At 36.6% G+C, this 27,922-nt stretch overlaps 2 protein-coding genes across 3 annotated transcripts in view; one reads left to right on the forward strand and one right to left on the reverse strand.

Moving 5' to 3' along the window:
• Window positions 1-5,741, reverse strand: part of kif5ab (kinesin family member 5A, b) — a 135,333-nt gene extending 129,592 nt beyond the window's left edge. For both annotated transcript variants that reach the window (XM_061726710.1, XM_061726709.1), the window contains exon 1: window positions 5,226-5,741. In XM_061726710.1, coding sequence (XP_061582694.1) covers window positions 5,226-5,354 — 129 coding nt within the window. In that variant the 5' untranslated portion in view covers window positions 5,355-5,741. The remainder of the gene's footprint in view (window positions 1-5,225) is intronic.
• A 3,127-nt stretch (window positions 5,742-8,868) lies between these two features.
• Window positions 8,869-27,884, forward strand: dctn2 (dynactin 2 (p50)). Its single transcript, XM_061726718.1, has 14 exons — window positions 8,869-9,057; window positions 9,447-9,515; window positions 14,860-14,956; window positions 15,674-15,735; window positions 15,985-16,083; window positions 17,611-17,771; window positions 19,091-19,244; window positions 19,360-19,425; window positions 20,973-21,011; window positions 21,185-21,262; window positions 21,694-21,765; window positions 23,641-23,743; window positions 25,148-25,239; window positions 27,046-27,884. The coding sequence occupies exons 1-14, from the start codon at window positions 9,022-9,024 to the stop codon at window positions 27,130-27,132; spliced, it is 1,215 nt and encodes a 404-aa protein (XP_061582702.1). The 5' UTR covers window positions 8,869-9,021; the 3' UTR covers window positions 27,133-27,884.
• Window positions 27,885-27,922: the final 38 nt, after the last annotated feature.

Genomic DNA, 27,922 nt, shown 5'->3' on the forward strand with positions numbered 1-27,922 from the left:
AGGACTGAATGCACCAAATGTAACTCAAGTAAAGCCTCCTGTTCACAAGGTCCAATGCACTCGCCCAGAGTCAAACAGCAGACAGACCCAGCTGGCCATTACGATGAACACTAAGATGCAATTAGTGCAAAGGAGTTGGTGGAGAACCAAACACTGGAAATGTATCAGAAACCTCAACTCACACTGAATATTAATGATACCTCACTTCTGCTGGACGGAAACTGGACACTCTCACAGCAGATTATCATCTCCATAACATTATGTAAAGCTGGATGTAAGTAATGTTCAGAACTCATAAGCTGAATTCATGAACTATTTTCTTTTTCTGCTTCTATGATGAGCGTCTCAAGTTCAAAATTATTTCTAGTTAGATGTGATGCATTTGCATTTTGTATTCACATGGTAAAGAAATGGAGTGCCTGCATACATTATTGAATGCAAATGAGGAGAGAAATTATAGTCTTGCACAAACTTTCATGGCTGAGATTGATAAAAGAAAAGCGTATGCATGGTTTTATAAATGTGGCAATAAGAACACTAATTCCTGCAAAAGAGTTTCCGATCAAAACTCATCTGCAAATCGTGAACGGAATGAGAAACCTGAAATCAAACGCACATTCTTCAAACCTGCAGCACACAGACCTGAAATTCATTTGGGGTTGCTCACTCATGGTACATGTCCTGGGTTGATCTCACTTCATTTGTGGAACAAACTTGTTAAAAGTTATGCTTTTTAAAAGGTTGTACGGATTTGCAGTTTGGTTTGAGAGTCATGACTCGGTCAATCCACAAAACGGAAAGTGACTGACTGAAGTCGGGGTGACTGGCGTACGCTGCTGACTCCCAAATTTGACTATTAGTCCATTTTCTTTGATTTGTTGCAGTTGTAGTATAGGGAAGCTGATTTCTTCCTGAGTCTGCAAAGCATTTGTTGCCAAAGTGTTTTAAAGTGTCAGAGCCACCTGAGCTCTACACTGTAAGAAAAAAAACGCTGTTTTTACGGAAATAAACTGGCAGCTGTGGTTGCCAGAATAATACTGTAAAAGATACAGGACAGTACAGAACAACCTGTAAATTTTACAAGTTTAAACTGTAATCCTTTACAAAATAACATTATACAATTTACGTACAAAACTGGTAAATTCAACATCCATTTTCAGCCAAATTAGCATGACTATGCCTTTATTAAAGCTATTTTCTCCTGTACAATTTACCTGCAGCCATTGCTTATTTTACATCTAATCCCATTAAATTCACTGGAAAACATCAAAATAAAGGTATTTCTTAATCGGTAAAAGCCTCATTATAAGACAGTAATTTGACTGAATTTTTCTGCCTATTTTATTGAAAGATTGTGTGTTGTGTAATATATTTTGTATTATTAATAGCGGCGTTTTGTTGTGAAATAAAGATCTACATACTATCATTGAATTCTTTGAGTAATTTCTTAATTAAATGAGTTATTACCAGTTAGACAGACAAACTGACACAATGTCAACAAAGATTTTCATCTGTAACATTTACGGTCCTTCACCGTTGCTATTTCACAGTTTTTTACGGTAATTTCTACGGGCTTTTCTTACAGTGTATCAATTGACACCCTTGAAAAGATGAATGCACAACAAAGTAAATATCGGTCACTAACACATTGCGATTTCACTCGGGCTGTGTTTTGTTTGCGCCATTACCTCGCTGTGCAGAACAATTTTTAAAGTTTGTTGCAGGTTGTAAAGTCAAATTAAAAGGTTAGGTTCTCATAACAAAAATGCTTGTTCTGTTTCCACTTCTGCCTGTTTGTTTGTGTGTTTAGAGCCCAAGGCTCTTCCTTCAACCCATTTAATTGTATCTATCTTTAACCCCTTCAAATCTCTTCCCACCTGTCACCAAGTCACAGCCAAACCATCAATCAACAACTGAAATAATTGCCTGAGTTAGTTAAGAAGTTCCTGAAGGATGTTTCTTGGAGCAGACGAGCGCGGTGCCGTCGGCGCGGCTCACGCTTCACTTCGTCAGCATCCTCCACCTGAACACTGACCTGCTCTTACTGCCTCTACAAACTGCTGCTTCCTTCTTGACCAGCTTCCCTCTTGATCCAAAGTGACTACTAGGGATGGATGGTATGGACTAAAAAATGTATCACGATAATTTCTGGCATTTATCCCGATAACCATAAAAATGACGATAAAAAAATACCAATTCAACTCCACCTTTGTAACTATAAATCTATCACCACATTCAGTCTTTGGAGCCAAAACACTGCTCTAAAATAATACTAAATACTACTAAACTACACCAATGGGAATTTATCTCTCTTTCTTTCTTTCTTTCTTTCTTTCTTTCTTTCTTTCTTTCTTTCTTTCTTTCTTTCTTTCTTTCTTTCTTTCTTTCTTTCTTTCTTCTTTTTTTTTCTTTCTTTCTTTCTTTCTTTCTTTTTTCTTTCTTTCTTTCTTTCTTTCTTTCTTTCAGGCTCATTTCTTTCTTTCTTTCTTTTTTCTTTCTTTCTTTCTTTCAGGCTCATTTCTTTCTTTCTTTCTTTCTTTCTTTCTTTCTTTCTTTCAGGCTCATTTCTTTCTTTCTTTCTTTTTTCTTTCTTTCTTTCTTTCAGGCTCATTTCTTTCTTTCTTTCTTTTTTCTTTCTTTCTTTCTTTCTTTCTTTCTTTCTTTCTTTCTTTCAGGCTCATTTCTTTCTTTTTTCTTTCTTTCTTTCTTTCAGGCTCATTTCTTTCTTTCTTTCTTTCTTTCTTTCTTTCTTTCTTTCTTTCTTTCTTTCAGGCTCATTTCTTTCTTTCTTTCTTTCTTTCTTTCTTTCTTTCTTTCTTTCTTTCAGGCTCATTTCTTTCTTTCTTTCTTTCTTTCTTTCTTTCAGGCTCATTTCCTTCCTTCCTCCATCTTCCTTCCTTCCTTCCTTCCTTCGTTCCTTCCTTCCTTCCTTCCTTCCTTCCTTCCTTCCTTCCTTCCTTCCTTCCTTCCTTCCTTCCTTCCTTCCTTCCTTCCTTCCTTCCTTCCTTCCTTCCTTCCTTCCTTCCTTCCTTAAATCCGGCTTTACACAAAAATGTCATCAACGGGAATTTATCATTTTTACCGCAAGATGACAAATTCTTACCGTGGGGAATTATTTTGCCGGTATATCGTGAACGGTAAAATATCACCCATTCCTAGTGACTACATTTCAAATCTCAGAAGACGATGCTCCTCTGCATCTTCTTTATGCCAGAGAAACACTAAAGAAGGAGAATACAAACCCTGAATGCATCTCCCCATCTGAAGACCTCTGACACGCAGCACCCGCCTCCAAAGCAATTACATCCTTAAAGTTGAAAACAGCACTCAGGCTTTTGTTATTACACTTGTTGTGCATGAAATGACTGGAAATATTGGGAGGGACCTGTCTGCGTGTGTCTCGTGCTGCTTCACATGCTGACAGGAAACAATGCAGACTTCTTTCCTGTGAGAAATCGCACTTAACCGTGTGTTGTGATTCTTCGTCTCCATGCAAACTGTTTCAAATGTCACCATCAGGAGGCATTTCGTAAGACTGACACATAAATCAATATCTTTCTTTCCCCCAATGCATTATGCAGTATTTAAAATCTAAACTTAAATTATAATAACTTCATTATCTATAAGAAAGAACACTTTGAATTGATTCTCTTTTGCTATTCCCCAGAGTCCTCAATATAGATTTAAAAACAGTTGCCAAGACCGACGCAGGAATTTATGATTTCAAGCTTTTACGTTAAACTCCCATCCGATAAAAATCGTCTGAATAATGTGATTTGAATATTTCATTCAAATATAACATAACGATAAGTCAGTCTGTTGGAGACGTCCTGTTACAACAAAGATATGCAAAACAGTCAGACAGGGACATCTACTCCACCAAGCTGTGCTGCATTTTAGTGTGTGTGTGTGTGTGTGTGTGTGTGTGTGTGTGTGTGTGTGTGTGTGTGTGTGTGTGTGTGTGTGTGTGTGTGTGTGTGTGTGTGTGTGCGTGTGTGAGAGAGAGAGATAGAGATAGAGAGAGAGAGAGAGACGGAGGACTGAGTAAGCCAGTGGGGATTTTCTGTCCCAATCATCACTTGAAGTCCACCCATAGGCCAAAAGGGTGTGGATTCCAGTGTGTGTGTGTGTGTGTGTGTGTGTGTGTGTGTGTGTGTGTGTGTGTGTGTGTGTGTGTGAGTGTGTGTGTGTGTGTGTGTGCATTATGATGAAAACTGGGTCCTACATGTTTCAAAATGAATGTACCCAATGCAAATATTTCACAATGCGCATGCATCTCCATTTCTGCAGACACACTGATGCATTTTCAGATATATGTGTACTTATGTGTTAGCCTTTGCTTCACAGGTGCATGCTTAGCATTTTGAATACCTTAATTCCCCCTCTGCATTCAATTACTGTTGCTTAAATGTCACTGGTGGGGGGATCACAGTCTCACTTTTAACCTCAGACTCAGGTGCACATCCTTCAGACACTCATACACATTTTTCATCTTGGTTTATTCCCATTCCTGCTCAGAAGCATTGATTACTCGTCATCAGTTGCTGTTCAGTTCGCACTGAAACAAAGCCAAAATCCATTTACTGATCAGAAGCAACATGCAGTGCATAATTATGACTCTCATTACCCGATAATTCACCAGAGCATCATAGGCGAAACTGAAACATGCACCAGCAAGGGGGATCAATTAGAAGAACAGGTAACACACCAAAAACACAGCAGTGCCAAGAATGGACAAATGATTAGGCTCACTGGGATCACAACGGTGGGGACCAGATGGGTTTCAGAGATAAAGAAGGGTGTTTTCTTTTTTTCTTTTTTATTTGTAGGGTGTAAAAAATGTTTTTTTCAAGTGCTGTGAAGTTTGGTGACTTTGGACTGAAGGGGGAAAAAACAAATCCTGTGAATTCATTTTCAAATACTTTGAAAGATCCATTATATTTGATATATTTTCTTTCCTTAGACTTAACACTGTTAGATTTTGGGAAGCCTTGCTGTCCTTTTAAGAGCAACAGCATAAAAACTGAATGTCGCAGCATGCAAATTGTAATATCAATAGTATTGATAGAGGCTATACTAGTTTGATCCCTGTCAGGAGCCTTTAGGCTCAGTCTGGCCGGAATCTGACGTGAGTGGAACATGATAAGTGTAAAACCCCAGCGTCCGTCCGGGCGACTGCATGGAAATCCGCCAAAAAAAGAAAAGAATCGTTAGAAATAACTTACCCCAAGGATGACAGCGTCTCCTCCTTGAAATATTGGGATGAACTTATCTCCGCGGACAATTTCGGATTTGTTTAGCGGACGAAATCGACACAACACCTTGATATTGCATTCAGCGTTGGCATCAGCCATTGTGAAAGAAAAACAGTGGATGCGCTTTCAGGAGATAAAGACGAATTTCAAGAATAATGGTAATTTAAAAAAAGAAATAAAATGTATCCCGTGTGAAACTGGTTCTTTTAACGCATCTGGACGCAGGTTGAAACAACAGACTTTGTCCACGAGCAAGGCGAGATTGGTAGGCGAAGCATTTGGAAGAATGGGCAACTACGAGTTTTTGGTTTCCAAAATCACCAAAGACATATGGCACCAAATAGCCTTCTATCAATACAAAAAAAGGAACTATTTAAGGTTTTTTTTTTCTTTTTCTTTTTTCCTTGTTGTCGCCAAAATTGCCATCAAATTACGCCGTGCAATTGAGGTGTGGAGAACATATGGAGACTTGTAAATCAGGAGTATAATCCAAAGTGGTCCGGTCTGTGCCCGGGCTGCATCACTCTCACCGCTGCTCCTTCAGAGGGGGCGGGGCCTGCTGGAGTAGCGACCATCGCATCCTCCCTCATCCTCCCTCATCCTCCCTCATCCTCCCTCATCAGCACCACAGCACAACTCGAGAGGAGACCACCGACTCTTTTTTATTTCTACACTCAATGGTATTTGTTAAAAAAAAAAACTCACCTTTAAGTTCAAAGCTACGACGGAGTATTAGGGCCAAACTAAGACAAAAAAAATGAAATTACGAGAATAAAGTCATAATGTTGCGAGAATAAAGTCGTAATATTACGAGAATAAAGTCGTAATATTACGAGAATAAAGTCGTAATAGCCTATTACAAGAAATAAAGTGGTAATTTATGAGAATAAAGTCATAATAATATGAGAATAAAATTGTAATATTACGAGAATAAAGTCGTAACATTACAAGAATAAAGTCGTAATATAACGAGAATAAAGTCGTAATAGCCTATTACAAGAATAAAGTGGTAATTTATGAGAATAAAGTCGTAATATTACAAGAATAAAGTGGTAATTTATGAGAATAAAGTGGTAATTTACGAGAATAAAGTCGTAATATTACGAGAATAAAGTCGTAATATTACGAGAATAAAGTCGTAATATTACGAGAAAAAAGTCGTAATATTACGAGAATAAAGTCGTAATAGCCTATTACAAGAATAAAGTGGTAATTTATGAGAATAAAGTCATAATAATATGAGAATAAAGTCGTAATATTACGAGAATAAAGTCGTAACATTACGAGAATAAAGTCGTAATATTACGAGAATAAAGTCGTAATAGCCTATTACAAGAATAAAGTGGTAATTTATGAGAATAAAGTCGTAATATTACAAGAATAAAGTGGTAATTTATGAGAATAAAGTGGTAATTTACGAGAATAAAGTCGTAATATAACGAGAATAAAGTGGTAATTTATGAGAACTCTAACAGGAAGAGCAGTCTTCTTCTCCCTGTGTTAAAATGAGGAATATTGAGCATCTTGTTGTCTTATATTTATATATTATATTATATATTACGACTTTATTCTCGTAATATTACGACTTTATTGTCGTAATATTACGACTTTATTCTCATATTATTATGACTTTATTCTGGTAATTCTATGACTTTATTCTCACATTATTATGACTTTATTTTCGTAATTTCCATTTTTTTTTTGTCTTAGTTTGGCCCTAATACTCCGTCGTACAAAGCTAATTAAAATCCAAAACATTAAAATGTACTGATCTGGTTCCACTTTCAAACAGAACAAACTATGTACAAAGCAAAAAAACTACATGCTTCCTGGAAATATTCAAAAATTGTTTTTTTTTAACAGAGATGGGGATTATAATTTGAGAGGGGAGAACAATTTAAAACATCTTTGTGTCCGCACAACACTAAAAACATTTACCATTTCCATATGTGGAGTGAAGTTTTGGAACAGTTTGGGTGCGGAGCTCAAGCAACGTCCAAGCATGACCCAGTTCAAACAGCGGTACAAAAATATGGTTTTCAGGATACAGGGAGGATGAAGGGCTTTGATAATCACCAGGTGTTTGCACAGATCATTTAGTCACTTGTTTAAATATGTAAATGTATATTCATGAGGTGTTGGTACACAATATAGGAGAAGGGAGAAGGGGTAGGATTAAATAAACACATGCTTCTTTCTACTCTTTTCGGACATGGTAACATTGTTTTATTTATTTTTTTGTTGTTTTGACTATTTTTACTTGTGTATTGTTTTTATGTTTTCTCATGTTCTGAATAAAGTTTACATTCATTCATTCATTCAACCATCCAAAACTTTTAGCTGGAGGTTGAATAGTATTTCATGAGATGATTTTCTGGAGACAGCAGTGCAGCATCTCTTTCGCTGGTTACCAATACATTTGTCATCATGGTGATGTTGTTTTGCCTGACTGTGTTGTCAGAAGCTCAATAATTTCCCATCCAAAGTATCCAAAACCCTCATTCCAGTGCTGTGATTTGCTTCGGTAACATAGTTTGCGAAATTCATATCTTATGTCGTAGATATCCATACTTTTAGTTTCTGTAGGTCAAGTTTGTAAGATGATTGATTTTGCAATTTAGTTTGATTTTCTGTGCCTAGAAAATGCACACCTTTTCTAAACTCAGCATTTTACTGACGTAGTGTCTATACAGCATTGACTAATCAAGTGTTCATTATTCATGATGAGAATTCAGCAAAATGGGCTGTTGGGGATATTTTTGAGTATTGCTTTCAAAAAGCCAGTTGTGGGGTTAATGTAAAATGAATTTATTCACTGTGTTAAATTTAATTATATAATCTGTTAGGTTTGTATTGCAATATTCTGTAAATGTTTAAAAAGACTACTAAGGGCTGCGAACTGGTATAATTTGATGATTATGTCTTAGTGTTAAATTCATTTTATACTAAGAGTGCCAAAAGAGACAAACAGAAAACATCCAGATGAAACAGAACCAAATCCCTTATGATATTTGAAGATTATTTTCCTTTCAGCTGTTGTTGTCTCTTTGTTTACCCTAATACAAATGATAAAGATAAATGTTTTTATTGTAGCCATAGTAATAGGTGCTGTTGCAAGTACAAAGTGTGTAAAACACAAGTGCTTTTTTTTTCTTTTTTTTGCAAAAGAATCTGAAATAATTAAGGTTTTTTTTGCTCATTGTGGTCAATGTGATCCATTTTTATAGAAGGAATCATCTTTCTCATTTACAATCTTTGGCCCATTGATTAAGATGTGGGTAAACTCGTACTTTTGGCGCCCCCATGTGACCGCACAGTTACCATTAAAAATGATATTTTAAGAATTAAAGACGAAATATTAATTTTAAAACTTCACAAACGTTATTGCATATAATATGACTGAACAAAAAAATAATAATTGCACAATGATAAAGGAAATAAAAAGCAAATATACCATCGTTAAACCTTATTGGATAAACGGGTTTAGTGCGTGCTGACGTCAGGCATGTTGGGGGACGTTCGTTTTGGTGTCTCCTGTAAACCGCCGTCCTCCATGTTATTAACGCTGCAATCAAAGCACCGCCCGTGCGGGACGTGCCACGCTGTCAAATGAAGCTCACAAACCTCGGCCGGCTGAGATACTGCTGGCTCATCTGTCGGTAGCTTTTGTCACAATCCCACTCGGTGCATAATATATAACTTACTAGTTTTTAAGTTTTTGTTATTATATTTTTTTTTTGGTCACATTTTTTGCTTCCAGTTGACAATGGCTGACCCTAAATACGCAAATCTACCAGGAATTGTAAGTGCTATGTGTCAGAGCTCGTTAGCTCTTGCAGCTAACACCGTTGCGTTTGGCAGTGATATCTCTTTATTTATTGTAGATACTGTTTATTTAGAGTGACAAGTTTCTGATTTCAAGGATTTAAAGGTGCTAGTTATTATCTTAGTGTTGTGTCTTGTGATCTAACCCCACAGGAGAGTAAGGGTTGCTGAAGCTGCAGATGATTTATGGTTCTGCGTTAAATCGACGCAGAGCCTACGCCGTACCCTACGGCGTAAGTTCTGCGTCGATTTAACGCAGAACCATAAATCAGCCCATAGCCGCTGTGTTGTTGAGTGGGCCGGGGCGTTGGCCAGGCTAACACCAATAAATGGAAAAACTAATCTTATCACATATTGTTTCAATAGGCGTTTAACGAGCCGGACGTATATGAGACCGGCGACCTACCAGAAGATGACCAGGCTCAGTTTGAGTCGGTAAGTTACGTGATTTGTCTTGGCTATTATTGTAGTTTTAATAATAATGTGTTCACACCTGCAGTATTTTCTTTACCATGATTACCGCGTTTGAATTGGTTTGATATTGAATACTCAACATTCAAAGACATCCATTTAACTTGTGATACATACCACTGATTTTGGTCATATTGCTTGTGATGTGTTCATGGTCATCTAGACTATATATTACAAGAGAGTAATTGTTATAAAATCATATTATGGGCTGATTTAATGATGATTTAATGAGGTTTAATGAATTCAACACCAAATGAATTCAACACCCATAAAACTTGTGATACATAACACTGATTGTTTTCAAACCACTTGTGATGTGTTCATGGTCATCCAGACTATATATAACAGTAATTATTAAAAAATCATATATATGGGCTGATTTAATGTGGTTTAATAAATTCAAAACCCATAAAACTTGTGATACATACCACTGATTTTGGTCATATTGCTTGTGATGTGTTCATGGTCATCTAGACTATATATCAGTAATTATTATAAAATCACATTATGGGCTGATTTAATGAGGTTTAATGAATTCAACACCCATAAAACTGAATGAATGAATGAAAAATGAATTTACAAGTTTTATGGGTGTTGAATTCATAAAATCTCATTAAATCAGCCCATTGTATGATTTTATAATAATTACAGTCTTTCATTTAATTCATTAAACCTCATTAAATCATCATTAAACCTCATTAAACCTCATTAAATCAGCCCATAATATGATTTTATAATAATTACTCTCTTGTGATATATAGTCTAGATGACCATGAACACATCACAAGCAATATGACCAAAATCAGTGGTATGTATCACAAGTTAAATGGATGTCTTTGAATGTCCAATATCCAATATCCAATATCAAACCAATTCAACCGCGGTACCATGATTCAACATTTTACCATATAGTTATAGTATAGCATAGTAATTCTTTACTAACTTGTCTGTCACATATTTACTCTACTTTTAATCTTAAATTGTTATATTTTGGGGGTTTCTTACTCACTGTAGGATGAATAACAACCAATCCAAGCAGTTAAAAAAGTATTTGGAAACACAAAAAAACTGCCCCAAGGAGATGATCTTGTGACTTTAAAGATTGTTAAAATAATTACCTCATTGTTGGTGCGTTTAAGTTATTGGTTGACAGATATTTGTTGAGATTAATTCCTAATTTAAATATTTACCACCTGAGCGTGAGAAGCATACGCATGATGGACAGTAAACCTCAAACGTGTCTGAGGTTGTCTTGTTTTTTTAGTATTTGGGAACAAAAACACGTCATCTGTGTTTGCTCTAGGCTATTGATCTTGTGACTTTTTAAGAAACATTTTGTCTTACCATCATCTAGTTGTGGTGATGGGTTTGCAAGAATTTCATCTTTATTTAGAACTGCTACTTGTAAGCGACATTTTACACAGTCGAGCAGTACAGGTCTTCTTGTTATGCTTTTAAATGTGTCTGGGATGTTTACTGATCAGCACAGAGAATCCTAACTGGCTTTTTCCCTTCCCTGTTTCCAAACTCACCCTCCCCATTCCCTTGTCCTTAAATGGACTACTAACCCCCCCCTCTCTTGGAACCGTAGTTTGTACAAGTAAGACTGGATCCACTTTTCACTCGGAGAGCTTATTGCCTTTTTTTGCATGTCTTTCCTCACTTTTTAATCTTAGATCTGCTTTTTATCTATTGACTGGGGTGAGAACTCGGTTGATGACGTGGTGCTTTTTTACTCTGTGATTCGTTGGTTTTTTAGTTGTTTTTGAAGTGCGACAAATTGATTAAGTTGTCTCTATTTGAATTGCTCATTTACACATTTTTGTAGAAAGGGAATAATGTAGTTTATTGGTCCTGACTCGGTATGAATGATCTTGTGTGTGTGTGTTAGTAGGACAAGCTCTTGAGAGAAGAGGAAAATGGCTTGTTAGGGATTCCCTTGACCTCTTGTCACGATCTAACAATCACTTCTTGGTTAACCATATTTTAACTAACTGCTCTTGCTAAATGCCTCTTTAATTTTGTGTCCATTGCATGTCACACTTTACAAGTTGGATATAATGTCAGTAACAAAGTTACAAATTATGCATTTTCAAAAAAAAAAATCTTAATATATTATCACGTTGAAAAGAAAAGCAAAAATATACCAACTTGTGCAAATCACTCATATTTTTCTCGTGTATTGTAAATGTATACGAACAAAAATTAAGCTTTGGCTATGGCACTTCCATTTTCCACAGAACTTAACACTTTCCATAGATCCACAAGCTTATTTTTGTTTTGCCACTATTTTTTGAGTATACCTGGTGTTTTGCTCCAAAATGACCCTCATAGTTTTCTGTGGGCCTCTCGGTTGTACTATGACTGTATCTGCTCAAACACTAAATAGATGGGATATATAATGGAGATGATAGTTTTTATGTGATTGTTAAACACTTCTTTGTTGTCATTGTTAGCTTTAGTCAAGACTAGACAAACTGCAGACTAATTCTGGAGTGCCAATGTCTGCTTTGCATAAACACCTTCAGTACAGGGGCGTATATCGATTGATTCCTTTACTGATGTCGGGCAAGCGGATGTCTCTCTGAATCTGGTTCTAACTTTCTTTTAATGGAATTTTCAGACGTGTTAGACACGTCTGACAGCTCAGTCTGGGACAACCATCTTCTACTGATAAGGGATAGCAATGCAAGTCCAAAATCACACAAAGTTCACGGACAATAACTTTATATGTATGTATGTATATTTCACCTGGATCTTACATGGTCTTTTTAAAATTGAATTAACCTCAGATGAACAACAAAACATGGCACGCACCGTCATAAACATCTTTAGCAGCAGTGACTTTACTAAATTGTTTTCTTAATGACATTAGCAGTCTCTCATATTGTTGTGGAGCAATGTTGGCCTTGCTCGTGTGCTTGAGATCGTATTTCTTTTTTGCACAACCCAACTTCAGCCAAGCTTTAGCTGCTGGGGAAATATCTGGCATTTGACAATAAAATACTTTGTAGTCATAGACTTAGCCATTAACTTGTTTGTATATAAAGTCATGTAAATGGTGGTTTATATGAAATACTTACTAATAATGATATTCTGTGTTTGGTTTTCACCAACCATGACTTTGTTCACTTTTGCCAAACACCTCAACTCTGGTCTCGTCTGTGCAAAGGCTATTGCTCTAGAATCCTGGGTGCGTTTGGGTCCAACTTTGCAAACCTCAGCTGTGCTGAGAATCAGCTCAATAAATAAGGACTTAATGAGACACGACTGAAGCAGATGGACAAAGGAGTTCTTTGCCACTCAATCTGTGTAAAAGCCAGTAGAAAACTAACAGAACAGTAACATTATTTGCAACATATGATCCTGTTATTTTGTATCAAACTGTATTTACAGGACTGTCTGAGCTAAAAACTATACACCCCGCGGAGGAGCAGATGGTGACACTTGTTTTCACAGTTCTTAAAGGCAACTTTTCCAAATAATCTATACTTGCTCAGTCTTGATTTGTACTTTAACATTTATTATATTAATTACAGTCAGTCTGAGATGTAGGTTTTTGCATTTTCATATTTACTTCTGGTAAAGTTTGGCACCTACTTGTTTTCTATTTGGGAATAAAATTTCTCATTGTATAATGATGAATATCAGATTGTTACAAATGGACTTGAGTGCTTTAACATGCACCTGAATGCTCCAGTTTAGAAAACTGCCAAAATCTCTGCTTTAATAGAAGACTCCTTGATGATCAATTCATCAAGTAAGGGTTTTTTGTTTGTTTTTTTTTGTTAATATTTTGAATATCAGTATCTTTTGTGGCTTAATTTTTGTCAAATAATGAGGCCACAAATTATTTCACATGTTGTTCATCTGAGGTTTTCTTTTTTTTTTAAAACTTTATTTAAAGAGTTATTCAGGACCAGATGAGTTTTTTTTTTCTCATTTAATATCTTGATATATAAAACTTCAGAATTTGAGGAAGGTGTTGTTACTTTTTTCCTGACTGGCTAATCACTTGCTAAATCTAGCAGATTCATTTAAGATGAAGTGCATGTTGCTCAAACGATTGGATCAAGGATTACAATTTCTGTATCTTGACACCTCCTTTTTTTTTTTTCCACGACTTGTCTTTGACACCTTTTGATCCACGTATTTTCTTGTAATTCTGTATCATGCATTGTTTTTAAACAAAACAATTGTCCATGAAGAAATGGAACACAATCTGAAAGAGAGGCTAAATCGGTGGCATTCGTGGACCATTTTACTCTGGTAAATGAGGGAAGAGGGAAAGAACTGGAGATACGTTGTCTGAACAGATTCTCCAGGGTGTTGAGCTGCAACTCTCAGGACACTGCTTTCTTTCTTATCTTCCCTCAGTCCTGGCCAAGTGTTCCTCTTGTGTGCATGGCATGTGATAACCACATTAATCTGTGTTGTCTCTCTCTCCCCCCCTACTTTTTTTCTCTTATTCTGCTCTTCCATTATTTTCTTTAACTCTCTTTGGAAACCCAAGGAGCTGGTAAGAGCCTAGCTAACTGTACTCCTCTACCTACTTCCTCCCGCCATTTGTGGATTTTTTTTTTTCTTTGTGTGGGTGTGCGTGTTTTCTGTGTGTCTTGTCCAAATCTTGTTGGTTATTAATGACATTTATCTGTGTATCAGTGGTGTTTTAACCCTGTTCATCCACATTTAGTTCATCGTAACTGATCACTAGAAAGGTTTGATCAGATTTCCGTTGCTTTCCAGAATCATTAATAAAAGAGCTGTCATTTAGTAAATAGTGTGAGTCACCTATAGCTGTGGTTCTTGTCTGTTTCACTAATTTATTTTACATTGTCATTACTTTTATTCCCATGGTAACGTTGAATCCTTTCAAAGACGGTAAAAGCTTCTAGGCATGTCACAGTCGAGGTAAAGCCTTCGCTGTGACATGCGTAATGTTTCACACTGATCTCCCGGCTGCTACTTTAAATTATCTGGTTCTCCCAAAGACATCCTTGAATGTGGTTTGGGAAGCTGTGGCACATATGTATAATTCATGGCCACAGTGTTGTTTTTTTTTTACTTTTGAATATATCTGGTCATGTTATTTGTAATATATATTCATTATTTTTATTATTATTTTCTGAGGCGTTGATCAAGCATAGGCTTTTCTTGTCTTACCAAGTTGTCAACTTATTTGAAGTGCACCTTTGAAATTTGGGCTTACTGACTCAGTAAGCCGAGACTCCTTTTTAAGGTCTTTGTTGTCTCTGTAGCCTTTCTGATTCTGTTCTTCTGACTTTATTTCCTGGTATCTCATTGACAGGAGGAGCTTTGCAGTGACAGTGTGGAGAGGATTGTGGTTAACCCCAACGCAGCCTACGACAAGTTCAAAGACAAGCATGTCAGCACCAAGGGGCTTGGTCAGTTTGTACTAGATAATATTTCACTTATTTTGTTATTATATTAGCTTTAATACTTTGACAATACACACTATGCTTTTTTTTCTTGTAAAAAAAAAAAAAACAAGTAGAAGTCATTGTCTAACTGAAGCTGTTTATGGCTACTTTTTGGACTTTTCCCCCTTGAAAACTAATAAACTACAGTACCAAAGGAGCCACATCATTGCATTAGATGTTATGTTTGAGTGTCTTGAGTACAGATTACAGAAAATGTATATAATTTAACAATTTAAAAGAGTTATGTCCTATATTTAAAAAAAAAAGATTTGAATTGTAGCTCACTTTTTTAGATATTTACAACTTATACAGATAGTGGTCTTAAACAGGGATGTCTTATCCTTTCAGTGTGTCATTTAAGTAAAATATTCTCTTGATATTAAAATAATAGCTAAGATTGGGTCAAGTTACCAAAACTAAACATGTTATCCTCCGTACATTAGTTCTGAATTTATCAGGCTGGTATCCAAGAAGGTTTTTCGTTATCTTTTAGCTTTTTTTTTTTCTTATTTATTTTTTTCTTATGCCAAATTATCCTAAAAGGGGAATATTTTTGAATGTTAAAGAAACAGATATTTTGTCTCATCCATTGCTTCTGTAACAAAATAGACGAGGATTCACATCAGTACCAGTCCTTTGAAATGTTTCTCATATTTTCACACCGTTTTTTGTTTTTTTCAGACTTCTCAGACAAAATCAGTAAAACCCGAAGAGTGGGCTATGAGTCAGGAGAATATGAAATTGTGAGTACGGTACATTCTGTTGAGCAGAAATCACTACTTCACTTTTTATTCTGTTTGAAAATGATCTGTTTTGAAAATAATGATCCAAAATAATTTTTATTTTACATGCTACAAGTGTTTTTCCAATAAAGTTAAAGAGCTGGTTGTGTTGTGTGATCTTTTTCTCAGGGGTGGCTTTTTTTTCTCCACTAGATCCACTTTGCTGTTGTGTAATATTAATATTTTCTCTGTTCTCTCATGGCTGCTTAGCTTGGGGAAGGCTGTGGGTTGAAGGAAACGCCCCAGCAGAAGTATCAGCGCCTGGTGAATGAGATCCAGGAACTCACTCAGGAGGTGGATGCCATCCAGGTGGGATCTTAATAATGCAAACGTACACACACTCCCCTCCAGAGTATTCTGAAAGGAATTGTGTTCCCCTTTACCCGGTTCTGTACTCGATCTCATCACACAAACTTAAAAATCTTCAACTTTGGAGCTTCCAGCACTTCTAGAACAAGAATAATCTTTAAATGCTGCTGAAATTGTTTTTAGGAATTTGTGCTCTTTTGATTTAAAAACAAAAATGTCTTAAGCAATTTCAAAAAAGATTATCACACACATGTAAACATTTCTTATTTAAGCTCAGGATCAGTTCTCTGCTGCACATTTACATTAAAAGTTATAAAATGCCCCCTTTTTGAGTAAATTACATTTTCCAACTGGATTCATCCATCAAAGCAAATCTTGTCAGTAAGAGTCAGTTTTGCATGAGCGAACTTATTCAATTCAATATTATATTTTGTGCCAGAAAAGAACATAATACTAGAAATGTAACTGTTTGCAAAATTATATCTGACATAAGTAGAATGGTCCATGAAATGAGGTCTGCTAATGTAAATGTTTAAGAACAGCTGATGGTCTTCACCTGAAGTTTGTATTTTATTTTTTTCCTATAAATGTGCACCATTAATGATGAAAACAGACCTTCCATTCTGATTAAACGCACTTATTGAAGGTAATGTGAAGACGTGTGGAAACTGTCAAAGAAAAGTTGCTTTTTACTTGAATTATTCAAAAGCTTTTTTTTTTTTTCCAAACACAATGATCCAGCTATTAGTAAGTCAATAATTAGTAATTTGCTACAATTGATTAAAAAAATTATTAGTTAACATTATTTATCTATTGCGGGGGTCTGCAACCCGCGGCTCTAGAGCCGCACGCGGCTCTTTAGCGCCTCCCTAGTGGCTCCTGGAGCTTTTTCAAAAATGTTTGACCTTTTTTTTTTCCTTTTTTTCCTCCTTTTTTTTCTTTTTTTTGCTTTTTTCTCTTTTTTCTTCCTTTTCCTTTCCTTTTTAATCTTGACATTTTGACTTTTTTCCTCTACATTTTGACTTTTTTCCTCTACATTTCGACTTTTTTCTCTACATTTTGATTTTTTTCTCAACATTTCAACTTTTTTCTCGATATTTTGACATTTTTCTCGAGATTCTACTTAAACGTGAATCTCAACATTTCACTTTTTTCTTGAAATTTTGACTTTTTTCTCGACATTTTGACTTTTTCCTCGACATTTCGACTTTTTTCCCGAAGTGCATAATGAAAAAAAAAATCTTCCCCTAGTTATAACTAATATAGAAACATGCAGCATGTGTTGCCTTCATTCTAAGGCTTATACAAGACTTTTCATTTTTTGCGGCTCCAGACATATTTGTTTTTTGTGTTTTTGGTCCAATATGGCTCTTTCAACATTTTGGGTTGCCGAACCCTGATCTATTGGTTTTTCCATATTGCTCTCTGGTATTGGATGCATGTTTTGTGGCAGATCTTTGTGCCTGTTTCAGAGAAAAGCGTTTCCAAGCAGCCGTTAGTTACTCGTAGATGTCACTTTGCCTCCAGTCTGCTGCAAAGGAGAGTAATGCGGAGGAGCGGCTCACCCCGATGGTTCTGGCCCAGCAGGCAGCGCAGCTCAAGCAGCAGCTGGTGTCTGCTCATCTGGACTCATTGCTGGGACCACAAGCACACATCAACCTGTCGGATCCAGACGGAGCCCTGGCCAGGTGAGATGGGAGGAGATTACAACGGTATATCTTTATTTGCATAGAACTATAAGGCACATTTCAAGGAAACTTTTGAGATATGGGAAAAATCAGACTCATATCTGTCTGGGTTTTTTCTACTTTCAGCCTTAAATATCGGTCATGTTAATTTTTTATATACAAGAGAATTTTTTTTTTTTTAGTGTTTATATTTTAATTATTACTCCTTGTTTGTCAGGCGATACTGATAGCATTTTTCTTTAGAATCAAAAACAGATGATCAGTGACTACGTTTTACATGCAGTCAAAATTCAGGTTATTGCTAATATTCCGGTTACTGAAACATTCGGAATATTCCGTTTACATGCGTGAGCAAACAGGGTTATCCCTGTATACATGGTAATTTTTAATCATTTGGGATATCTCCATCAAAACAGCGACGTGCAGAGAACATCATGACGCAATTACCGTCATTTCCGCTTCTTCTTCCTGTATCCAAATTCAAAACAATTGCTGCTTCGCGCAACTTTTCGCTCACCTTCTTTTAAATCTCGCTATCCCGGTACTTTCTACCGTCTACAAATGCCAAAATGTTCATATCCTTCATTACATTTATGAAATGATTAGTCTCCTCCTCACTCCAAAAGTGTGGCGTGGTCTTGCGTTTCTCCGTGTTTATAAGAACTTCCTGGACTCAAAAGACCAAGATTCCTTGCGAAAAGAGCATGCGCAGAAAACAAATTCACGTTCCGTTTGGCGTTTACATGACCGAATATTCGGGTTATAAAAGGAGTAACCCAGGGGTCATATTCGGGTTTTTAAAAACCGGAATATGAGCAAATTCTGGTTATTCAAAGGGGTTATTGGTGTTTACATGGCCGTGCAAAACCGGGTAATTGCTAATATTCGTAAATGTAAAACGCAGTCAGTGAGTTAAGTCCTTTTGAAAGACTCACTCCATCCAGTGCGGAGATGCAGCTCTGGCATTATCTTTCAAACACAAATCTATGCAGGGATGGTCAAGTCAATTTTACTGGTGTTCGGGAAACAGCTTTACAGTGTGAGGGGTGAACAAAGAAAGCTCAGAAACATCTCAGAGCATATCTGAGCATGAACAAGCTCAAGAATGACAGAATAGAGGGGAACAAGATGGGTGAAAAACATGTAAGGTAAAGTGTTGAAAAGAAGAGGCTCCTTCAACTTCAGTTTGTATTGTAAAACTGTCTGCAAAAGACCAGGAGCCAGAAAGAGAGAGAGCTCGCACAGCAGCGCATCGCACTGAGCACCGTACCTAACAAATGCTGTACTCTTTTGTGCCTCCCTTCCCCTTCTTCCTGCAGGCGTCTGCTCACCCAGCTGGAGGTTGCTAAGGGTAGCCATAGCAGCCCTGCAGGAGACAGTAAGCCGACGCCTTCCACAAAGGGCCCAGATGGAGTTGTTCTCTATGAGTTACACAGCAGACCAGAGCAGGAAAAATTCAATGAATCTGCCAAGGTAATGTGGAAAAAGGAAGTTAAAGGCACTAGTGTGGACGGATCGGAGTGTGTGTACCTTTTTTGGGAAGCTGTTCTCACCCCCAGCCTTCTGTTGTTTTGTCTGAACCCTTTAGATGGCAGAATTGGAGAAGCGTCTCGCTGAGTTGGAGATGGCTCTTGGCTCCGGCTCAAACAAGCAGGTACACGCCAAGGTTTTTACAGTCCATACACACGCACACCTTCAATTTTTATTCTACCTCTTATCTTGGACCAGGGCAACAGTCCGAAAAGAGATTTCCAGACTTCCTCTTCAGCCACCTTCTTAAGCTTTGTTAGGGAACACTGAGCTGTTCCCAAGCCAACCAAGATATATAATCATAAGTCTAGACACATCCTCTTAAATGCTTCTCTCGCACATTTAGGTCCTTTGATGCATGAAGGTGAAGAAAGCATTACTAAGAAAAAAAAAATCAATTTTCATGCTAAATGGCCCATGAGACAGCGATCAGAAAAGAATCAAGTTTTGTACTAAGTACATACAAACCCCAACTTAACTTTGCAGACTCGGTCCGTACTCCTCACTCAACAGCAGAAAATCTGTAGTCCATTACTGTCATCTTGAAGTTGCATTTATACAGCCAGAGTCGTGTAGAAGAGAGCTGCAACTTATTATGGTGGTAGTCGACTAGTCCGTCAATTTTGACTTTTTCAATTAGTTAGTGAGTGATTTATGTCTGTCGTAATCTCAAAGCCTGGCTTTAAAGCTGCTGAGAATTGACAGCTCTTCATCACAGCTCACAAAAACAAATTACCACTAGTACGTGAACTGTTAAAGATGACATATCCATCTCTATTGTCTTTCAAATTAATCTGAAGCCCTCTCCTCTCATCGCCATATTTGGGATTCCTCACTGAATTTAAACTCAGCCCAGAGAGATGTTGTGGCCTTTACGTCTTTGATAGCAAGCTGTAAGTCCCTCAATTTCTATGTGGCTTAAGGATATGATGTCTTTTCTGAAGCTTGAAAAAATCAGGTACTCTAGTCGTGGAAGTGCTGAAAGGTTCTATCAAAGATGGCAATATTTCATATCCCATGTTTCAAACTTAAAAGTGTTACCCACTTAGAGGTGTCTGTTAGTGCTTGGCACTCAATCAGGTGGTTTCATATACTTTTTCTTTCCTTTTTGCAATTTTATTTATGTGTGGGTGTGTATTTGCATTATGGTGTTTAGAGTAATAGTTTAGTGAGTTATTTTTTCTTATTTATTTATTTTCTATTCTTTTTTTTGTGTAATTAATTCTTATCCTGCTATAATTTTTTTATCCATTTATTTTTATTTTATGTTTCTATGTTGGAGGGGTTAAAAAAAAAAGGGGAAAAAATCTTTGACTTGAGATTTTCTTTTAGTGATACTTGGTACACTACGGTCACTGAATGTAGTGATCTTTCTATTGTTTTTTTTTCTTCGAAATAGTTATGAAGATGTATGTACCATTGTTACTTTGGCTATTGATCTCAATAAAAAAAAATTATATAAAAAAAAAAAAAAAGATGATGTATCCGGGTATCAACACGTCCTCTGTGGCGTCGCCAGCGCATCACGCGCCGTTGCAAAGCCATAGGACATTCACCTTCTGGCGATTAAGCCCGTTTCTAAAAGACATGTTTACAAAATCAGAATTTAAGTAGAATTTCTTATTTTATGATTAGTAAAATGTATCTCTCCTCTTTGTGTTCACTTTGTAGGGACCTTTGAATGCTGGTGTACAAGGAGCCAGTTTGATGGTGAGAAGCCGCTGTGTGGATTTTGTATCTCTCTGTGTGATGTGTAACCAGAGAACTGGGCCACACTTCAAAGACGACATCAGACTTCTGCCAGTATAACAAACGAGAACACAAAGTTCTTGGTTTGAGATTATATGTAATTTATTTTTTTTTATCCTTCTTCTTTGTATCAGGACACTATAGAGATCCTGCAGGCGAGAGTCAGCGCACTCGACTCTGCTACTCTGGATCAAGTGGAGGCAAGACTGCAGGTAACTCCAGTTTTACGGCTCACACCCCGGAGTTAGACGAGCCTTTTGGAGTGAACTCTCAAGTTGAGGAATCGTAAAATATTTAGAGAAACATGCTATTGTGTCGTGTAAAAAGCTCATTGGGAAGTTCTAAATGTAATCTTTGGGCATTTATGAATAGCTTGGTCAGGATGTACCAAGTGCATGTTGTGGATCTGATGAAAGAACTTTTAAAACTCAACTTTGCTGTGGAGAAATGCCAACCTCCATGCTGCTGCTCCCACCCTGAAAATGACAGATACTGATGAAGGTTTATGTCACGGCTTGAAATTGGCTTCCTTTATTCTTTCGTTGATTGATCTTGAAAAATTGTTTGCAACATATGCAGACAGGAACATTTATTCTGTATTTCCACCAAAACATCTGTTGCTTTTCACTTTTCTCCCTTCTAGAGTGTCCTTGGGAAGATGAATGAAATTGCTAAAAACAAGGCAGCGATCGAAGATGCTGAAACGCAAAACAAGGTTCGTAATCTTTTTATATGTACATCAGTGTTAAATAAATCCAATAAGATGCAAACATGTTCTGCAAATGACAAGCGGCATCTGCAGGACTCGCTGTGATTCTTCTGTTTTAAATCACTTTAAATGAAACACCCCTCTGGCAGACGCCAGCTGCTAAGAGTTTATTTCTCTTCTTTTGCCTTGTGTAAATCAGTCTCCTGACCTATTTAAAAACCCTCCACTCTAAATTGGGTTGTGCTTATTTTTAATTGTATTAGTCAGTTAGTTTTTAGCCAGTGGTGAAACCTAAAGCGTTCCTTTTTTTTGTTTGTTTTAAATGTAAGGGATGTTATTTTAATCAGCCAGAAGAGGGCAGCTTTTGTTGGTTAACTCTGTTCTATGAATAGAGCAGGGTGTCAACTCCAGTCAGAGGGCCACGGACCTGCATGTTTTAAACTCCCCCCCTTTAAACACACCTGATTCTAAATAACAGTTGATTATCAGTGTGTCATCAAGGTCCACATAAGACTTTTAATGACAAAGACATTTGTATCACGGCGTGCTGAAGCCGGGAAATGTCTAAAACACGCAGGACAGTGGCCCTCGAGGACCAGGATTAATCCCCCTGGTATAGAGTAGGGCTGGGGATCGATTCAAATGTCAAGAATCGATTCCGATTCTTAAGATTCAGAATCGATTATCACGATTTGATTCGATTCAATTCCGATATTGATTTGGGTTAGTGTTATTAAAACAGTTTTTTGAGCTGTTGCATGAATTATATGACTGTAGTTATGCAAAATATGAATACTAGTATTATATTTAGATTCAGCAGCAAGTATTGGCAGCTAATGATGCTGTAAGGACCAATCAGCTCCCAGAATGCTGATAGAACTGCTTTCAGAAACATCATGTGGGTCAGAATTATCAAACAGATCCAGGGAGGAAACAGAGACGGATGAAATCGGTATTATTATACATTCCGTTTTTATTTGTTCCATTTTCGGTCTATTTTGGTTTTTAATTTTTGAGCATTTGGTTTTTAGCATTTTTTGCAAATGTAACCCCAAGACAGTATATAAAGTAATAAAATATAGACAATTTATGCAATTATAACCTAACACTTTAATGTTTTCATACCTTTAAACATATTTAAAGGCAAAAACATGGCACCAGTTATTCTCATGTCCAACAAAACATTCCTTTTTTGGGGATAAACAAAAAAAATAACCAAAAGTTGTAATGTAATGATGAAAAAAAAATACATAAATAAATTTAAAAAAAAGAAAAAGAAAAAAAGAAAAAATCGATCTTTAGACATATGAATCGATTTTTAGGAATTAATATGAGAATCGATTTAGAATTGGGAAATCAATTTTTTTCAACACAGGCCTAGCAACGTCACTGAGCCCATGTCTAGAGCGAAGAAATGTAGCTGCAAAATGCAAAGCAGAACTTGAAGAAAATTACAGTTTTCCTGAGTTTATAATGTAAAAGTCGTCAAACAAATGTTCCTAAAGAGCCTGGAAATTGTATCAGTCAGATTAGTTGGGGCCGGTTAGATAGATGAATGAATGAATGAATGAATGAAAACTTTATTTCGAACATGCTCAAAAAAAATAAATATATATATATATATATATATATTTTTTTTTTTTTTTTTAAACCAAAGAACAATAGTTAAATAATCATAATAAATACAGTATAATACAAATCATAAACAAAAACATGCCTCACTGGCTTTTTTTTTTTTTTTTGCATGCTCGAAATGGAGCAGGGAGAAGTTAAAAACTTATGTAGCCCTGCCCCGGTCAGGTTAGATCAAATAACCATTGTTTTCTACCTCTCAGTTTTGAGCTGCTGGTGCATTTATGTTTGTTTGCTTCTCCCCATCAGGTGTCGCAGCTGTATGATGTGGTGCAGAAGTGGGACGCTGTTTCTACTTCTATACCTCAGGTGGTGCAGAGGCTCGTGGCCGTGAAAGAGCTCCACGAGCAAGGTAGAGGAACCCACCGACACGATGGCATTGATACAAGTGAAATATTACCTTTTACCCGAGTGAGGGGTAATAAACATGGAAGAGCAGGGCTGGGGATCGATTCAAATGTCAAGAATCGATTCCGATTCTTAAGATTCAGAATTGATTATCAAGATTTGATTCGATTCGATTCTGATATTGATTTGGGTTAGTGTTATTAAAACTGTTTTTTGAGCTGTTGCATGAATTATATGACTGTAGTTATGCAAAATATTACTTACTAGTATTACATTGAGATTCAACAGCAAGTATTGGCAGCTAATGATGCTGTAAGGACCAATCAGCTCCCAGAATGCTGATAGAACTGCTTTCAGAAACAGCAAACAGAGTCGTATGAAATCGGTTTTATTTTTTCCCACATTCAGTTTTTATTTCCTCTATGTGTCTATTTTGGTTTTTAATTTTTGAGAATTTGGTTTTTAGCATTTTTTGCAAATGTAACCCCAAGACAGTATATAAAGTAATGAAATATAGACAATTTATGCAATTATAACTGAACACTTTAATGTTTTCATACCTTTAAACATATTTAAAGGCAAAAACATGGCACCAGTTATTCTGGTGTCCAACAAAACATTCCTTTTTTGGGGATAAACAAAAAAATAACCAAAAGTTGTAATGTAATGATGAAAAAAAAATAATACATAAATAAATAAAAGAAAAAAATAATAATAATAAAAAAAAGAAAAAGGGAAAAAAAAGCGATCTTTAGACATATGAATCGATTTTTAGGAATTAATATGAGAATCGATTTAGAATTGGGAAATCAATTTTTTTCAACACAGGCCTATGGAAGAGTCTAATGTTTAATGATGTGTTGCCACAGGAAGCATCTGGAAAGACTTGAAAGACTTGCATCCACAATGGAAATGTCAGACGAAAGATGAAAACTAAGCAGAAACTGAATTCGAACAGATAATGGAATAAGACTAAACCATGTAATTGTGATATAAGGGGGGGGTCACTACAAGGGGGACATAAATGTTAACAGGCAACGGACAAAATTCAGCCGTACTTTTAACACGCCCTTGTGGAGATGAAAATGCATGATATTAAATAGCACATTATTATTTTATTATTTAGCACATAAAAGCAAAACCTTGGCATTAATAAATGATATTGATAATTCTCTAATGAGAGATTAAAGAGGTCATTTATTATCCAGCCCCTCTTTGCTCCAAACTGTCACAGCTTGGAGGGAAAGTCTTCTTCCTATACTTGGAAAAGGTAACATGTAAAAGACAATAGTTTGTATAATCTTTCCAGCTGTGATTCATCACTTCCACTTAAGATTAGCTGTTGTCCTTTTACTGTTTCTTTTTTTAAACTGAAGAATTAATCCTCTGCTTTTTTCCCCTTTTTCAGCCATGCAGTTCGGCCAACTGCTGACTCACCTGGACACCACTCAGCAGATGATCAACAACTCTCTGAAAGACAACAACACCCTGCTAACACAGGTACCAATCTCAGCCGCTTGAAGAGTCGTAGCCACTAAAAATACTAGTTGATGGTATTCATGTCTATAGTGTTCAGTTAGAGGCATACTGCCAAGGAGAGTTTATTTAGAAATGATAATTTAGTTTTGTAAAATCATTGTGGATTCTACAGATAATGAGCTTAACAAAAGCTTTTGCATTGTAAACATCTTTATTACCGGTATCTTTTCACCTGACTCCCTCTCCATCTTTCTCACACCCCTATTATGTTTGTACCTTGGTTGTAACAATATATCGTGCCACGAAATTTCGCGATACAAAAACGCCACGAAACGTGTCGTGGAGGTGACAAACTGTATCGCGATATTGGATTATTAATATTAATCTATTGTGTTGACTAGAAACGCCCATCCGACCGCGCCTCGACCCACGGACCAAAATCTGACTCCGCTCAGAAGAAACTAGTTCCGTTTTGCGGTCCCGTTTTGAGCTCTGAACCTTTACTGATGTAAGTCTGGTGTAGAGTTAAGCCTTACCTTATTAGATTAAACCTTTTTAGTAGGATAAACACGGGGGGAACTTCTTCCGAGTTCCAGTGTACTTTAATGTCCCTCAACAGCGTAGGATTTTAGAACATCAACACAGCACCTAGTGCCGTACTGTGGCGTATCACTCCGCCCAATCTAAAACAGACTAATCACTACAGATAAACTGACTAGTGTCATTATAGTCCCTGATTTACATCAGAATATAAAGAATATATTTATAAAATAATGAACCCTGAATTACCAAAATAACCTTAACAAAAATTAATCTCCTCTTAAACTTATAAGGTGAGCATGAATCAATCTTTTTTATGATGTAAAATTGTATGTATTTATTTACTTGTATTTATTTATTTAATTTTAGTTGTTAAATTTCTGGAAAAGAAAAAAGTGAAATCATACATGAGAGAAACTATTCAGTTTGTGGCAAAATATTTTTACCTGTATGAAACTGAAGATGCATAATGCAAACCTGACATTTACTTTTAGTTCAGTTTGTGGAAAATGGTTGGCCTGGCTTTCTCTTTAAAACTTAAACAGTTATAAAGCATTACAAACTGTAATAATAGGGAAAACGCACAGTATTGTTTTGTATTTTGTGTCTTTCAAATAAAAGACAATTTTTTCCAGTCATATGTTCCTCATTCAAGGTTGTTAAAAAAATAGTGCTATAATATTGTATCGTTATCGTGACCTCAATATCGTGTATCGTACCGTATCGTGAGATTAGTGTATCGTTACACCCCTAGTTAGAGGCATACTGCCAAGGAGAGTTTATTTAGAAATAATAATTTAGTTTTGTGAAATCATTGTGGATTCTACAGATAATGAGCTTAACAAAAGCTTTCACATTGTAAACATCTTTATTACCGGTATATTTTCACCTGACTCCCTCGCTTCCTCCATCTTTCTCTCATCCAAGGTACAAACATAATAACCATACAAAGTTTCAATCTTGTTCATTTCAAGTCTGAATTGATCTTCATTAATTTCAACAACTATTCTAAGTAAAAGTGTTGTGGGAAATGCAGTCGGGTAACATTTCTTTCACTGATTGGTTAGATTTAGGTGCATTTACATGTATTTCCTGAGAGGTTTTCTAGATGAATGCCTTAAAGCACAAATCGATGGTCAGAAGGTTTGAATTATCGGGTTTTCTTTCTCCTTTTTTTTTTTTTGTAACTGTCTCATCTTGGTGATTACTTTCTCTTTCTCTGCACTTCTGACTCCCACTTTCTCTCACATCCCGGTTAACCTCTTATTCTCCCTCGATTCCCTGCAGGTGCAGCAGACGATGAAGGAAAATCTGGTGGCCGTTGAAGAGAACTTTGCTGCACTAGATACGAGGATGAAGAAGCTTTCCAAATAACCTGTGGCAGAGTTGGGATCAGTCCAGCAGAGCGTACAACATGAACAATAAAGAGTTGATTAGAGAGCAGAGATCGGGGGGGTGGGGGGGGGTTTGAGGGTTAACGCTGTCCTGTCTGGCCATCCCTCTCTTGCTCTCGGCTTCCGCCTCAGCCTTTCTTTCACTAAGTGGGATGTTAGAAAGTTGACAAGATGGAATAACAAAAAAGGAGACCAAATGTTCTACAAATGTCCACGCTCATTTCTAATTCCTTTCACTTGCATCAAACTGATAGCGGCTGAAAAATATCCTTATCCTTTCTATACATGCCACAGATTGCAGCCCCCTTTTTAAGTCTGAGTTTTAGTCAGGAATGTTTTTATTACTGCTATCGGTGATTCTTCATTCCTTATGGGGATTGACACTACTATTGGATTTGTACTCTAAACTAGCCTAAATAAATTGATCACAAAAACTGTTGTGGTGGTGGATGACACAAAAAGATATCACCGAAAAGGAAAGTCCATGTCCTTTTATTGTAATAGACGCACGATGCAACAATGTGCAGGTGGCAGGGCCTCGGCACGGAAGGAAAGCTTGTAAATATGCCTGTAAACCTTATTGTTTCTTCACACTCAGTCGCTTGTATCTATATTATTATGACTGAGCGCAGATGTCACGGAGAAAAATTTTAATCAGCTTTGTCATTGCCTACAACTGTACTGTTCATCTGTGGTCACCGAAGTTGATGAATAAATCGAAGTGTACTGAGATTGGCTCTACTCATTTTGTCACAAGGATTTCCTTTGAG

This window comes from Cololabis saira, chromosome 8 (genome assembly GCF_033807715.1).
Source record: "Cololabis saira isolate AMF1-May2022 chromosome 8, fColSai1.1, whole genome shotgun sequence".
Lineage (NCBI taxonomy): Eukaryota > Metazoa > Chordata > Actinopteri > Beloniformes > Belonidae > Cololabis > Cololabis saira.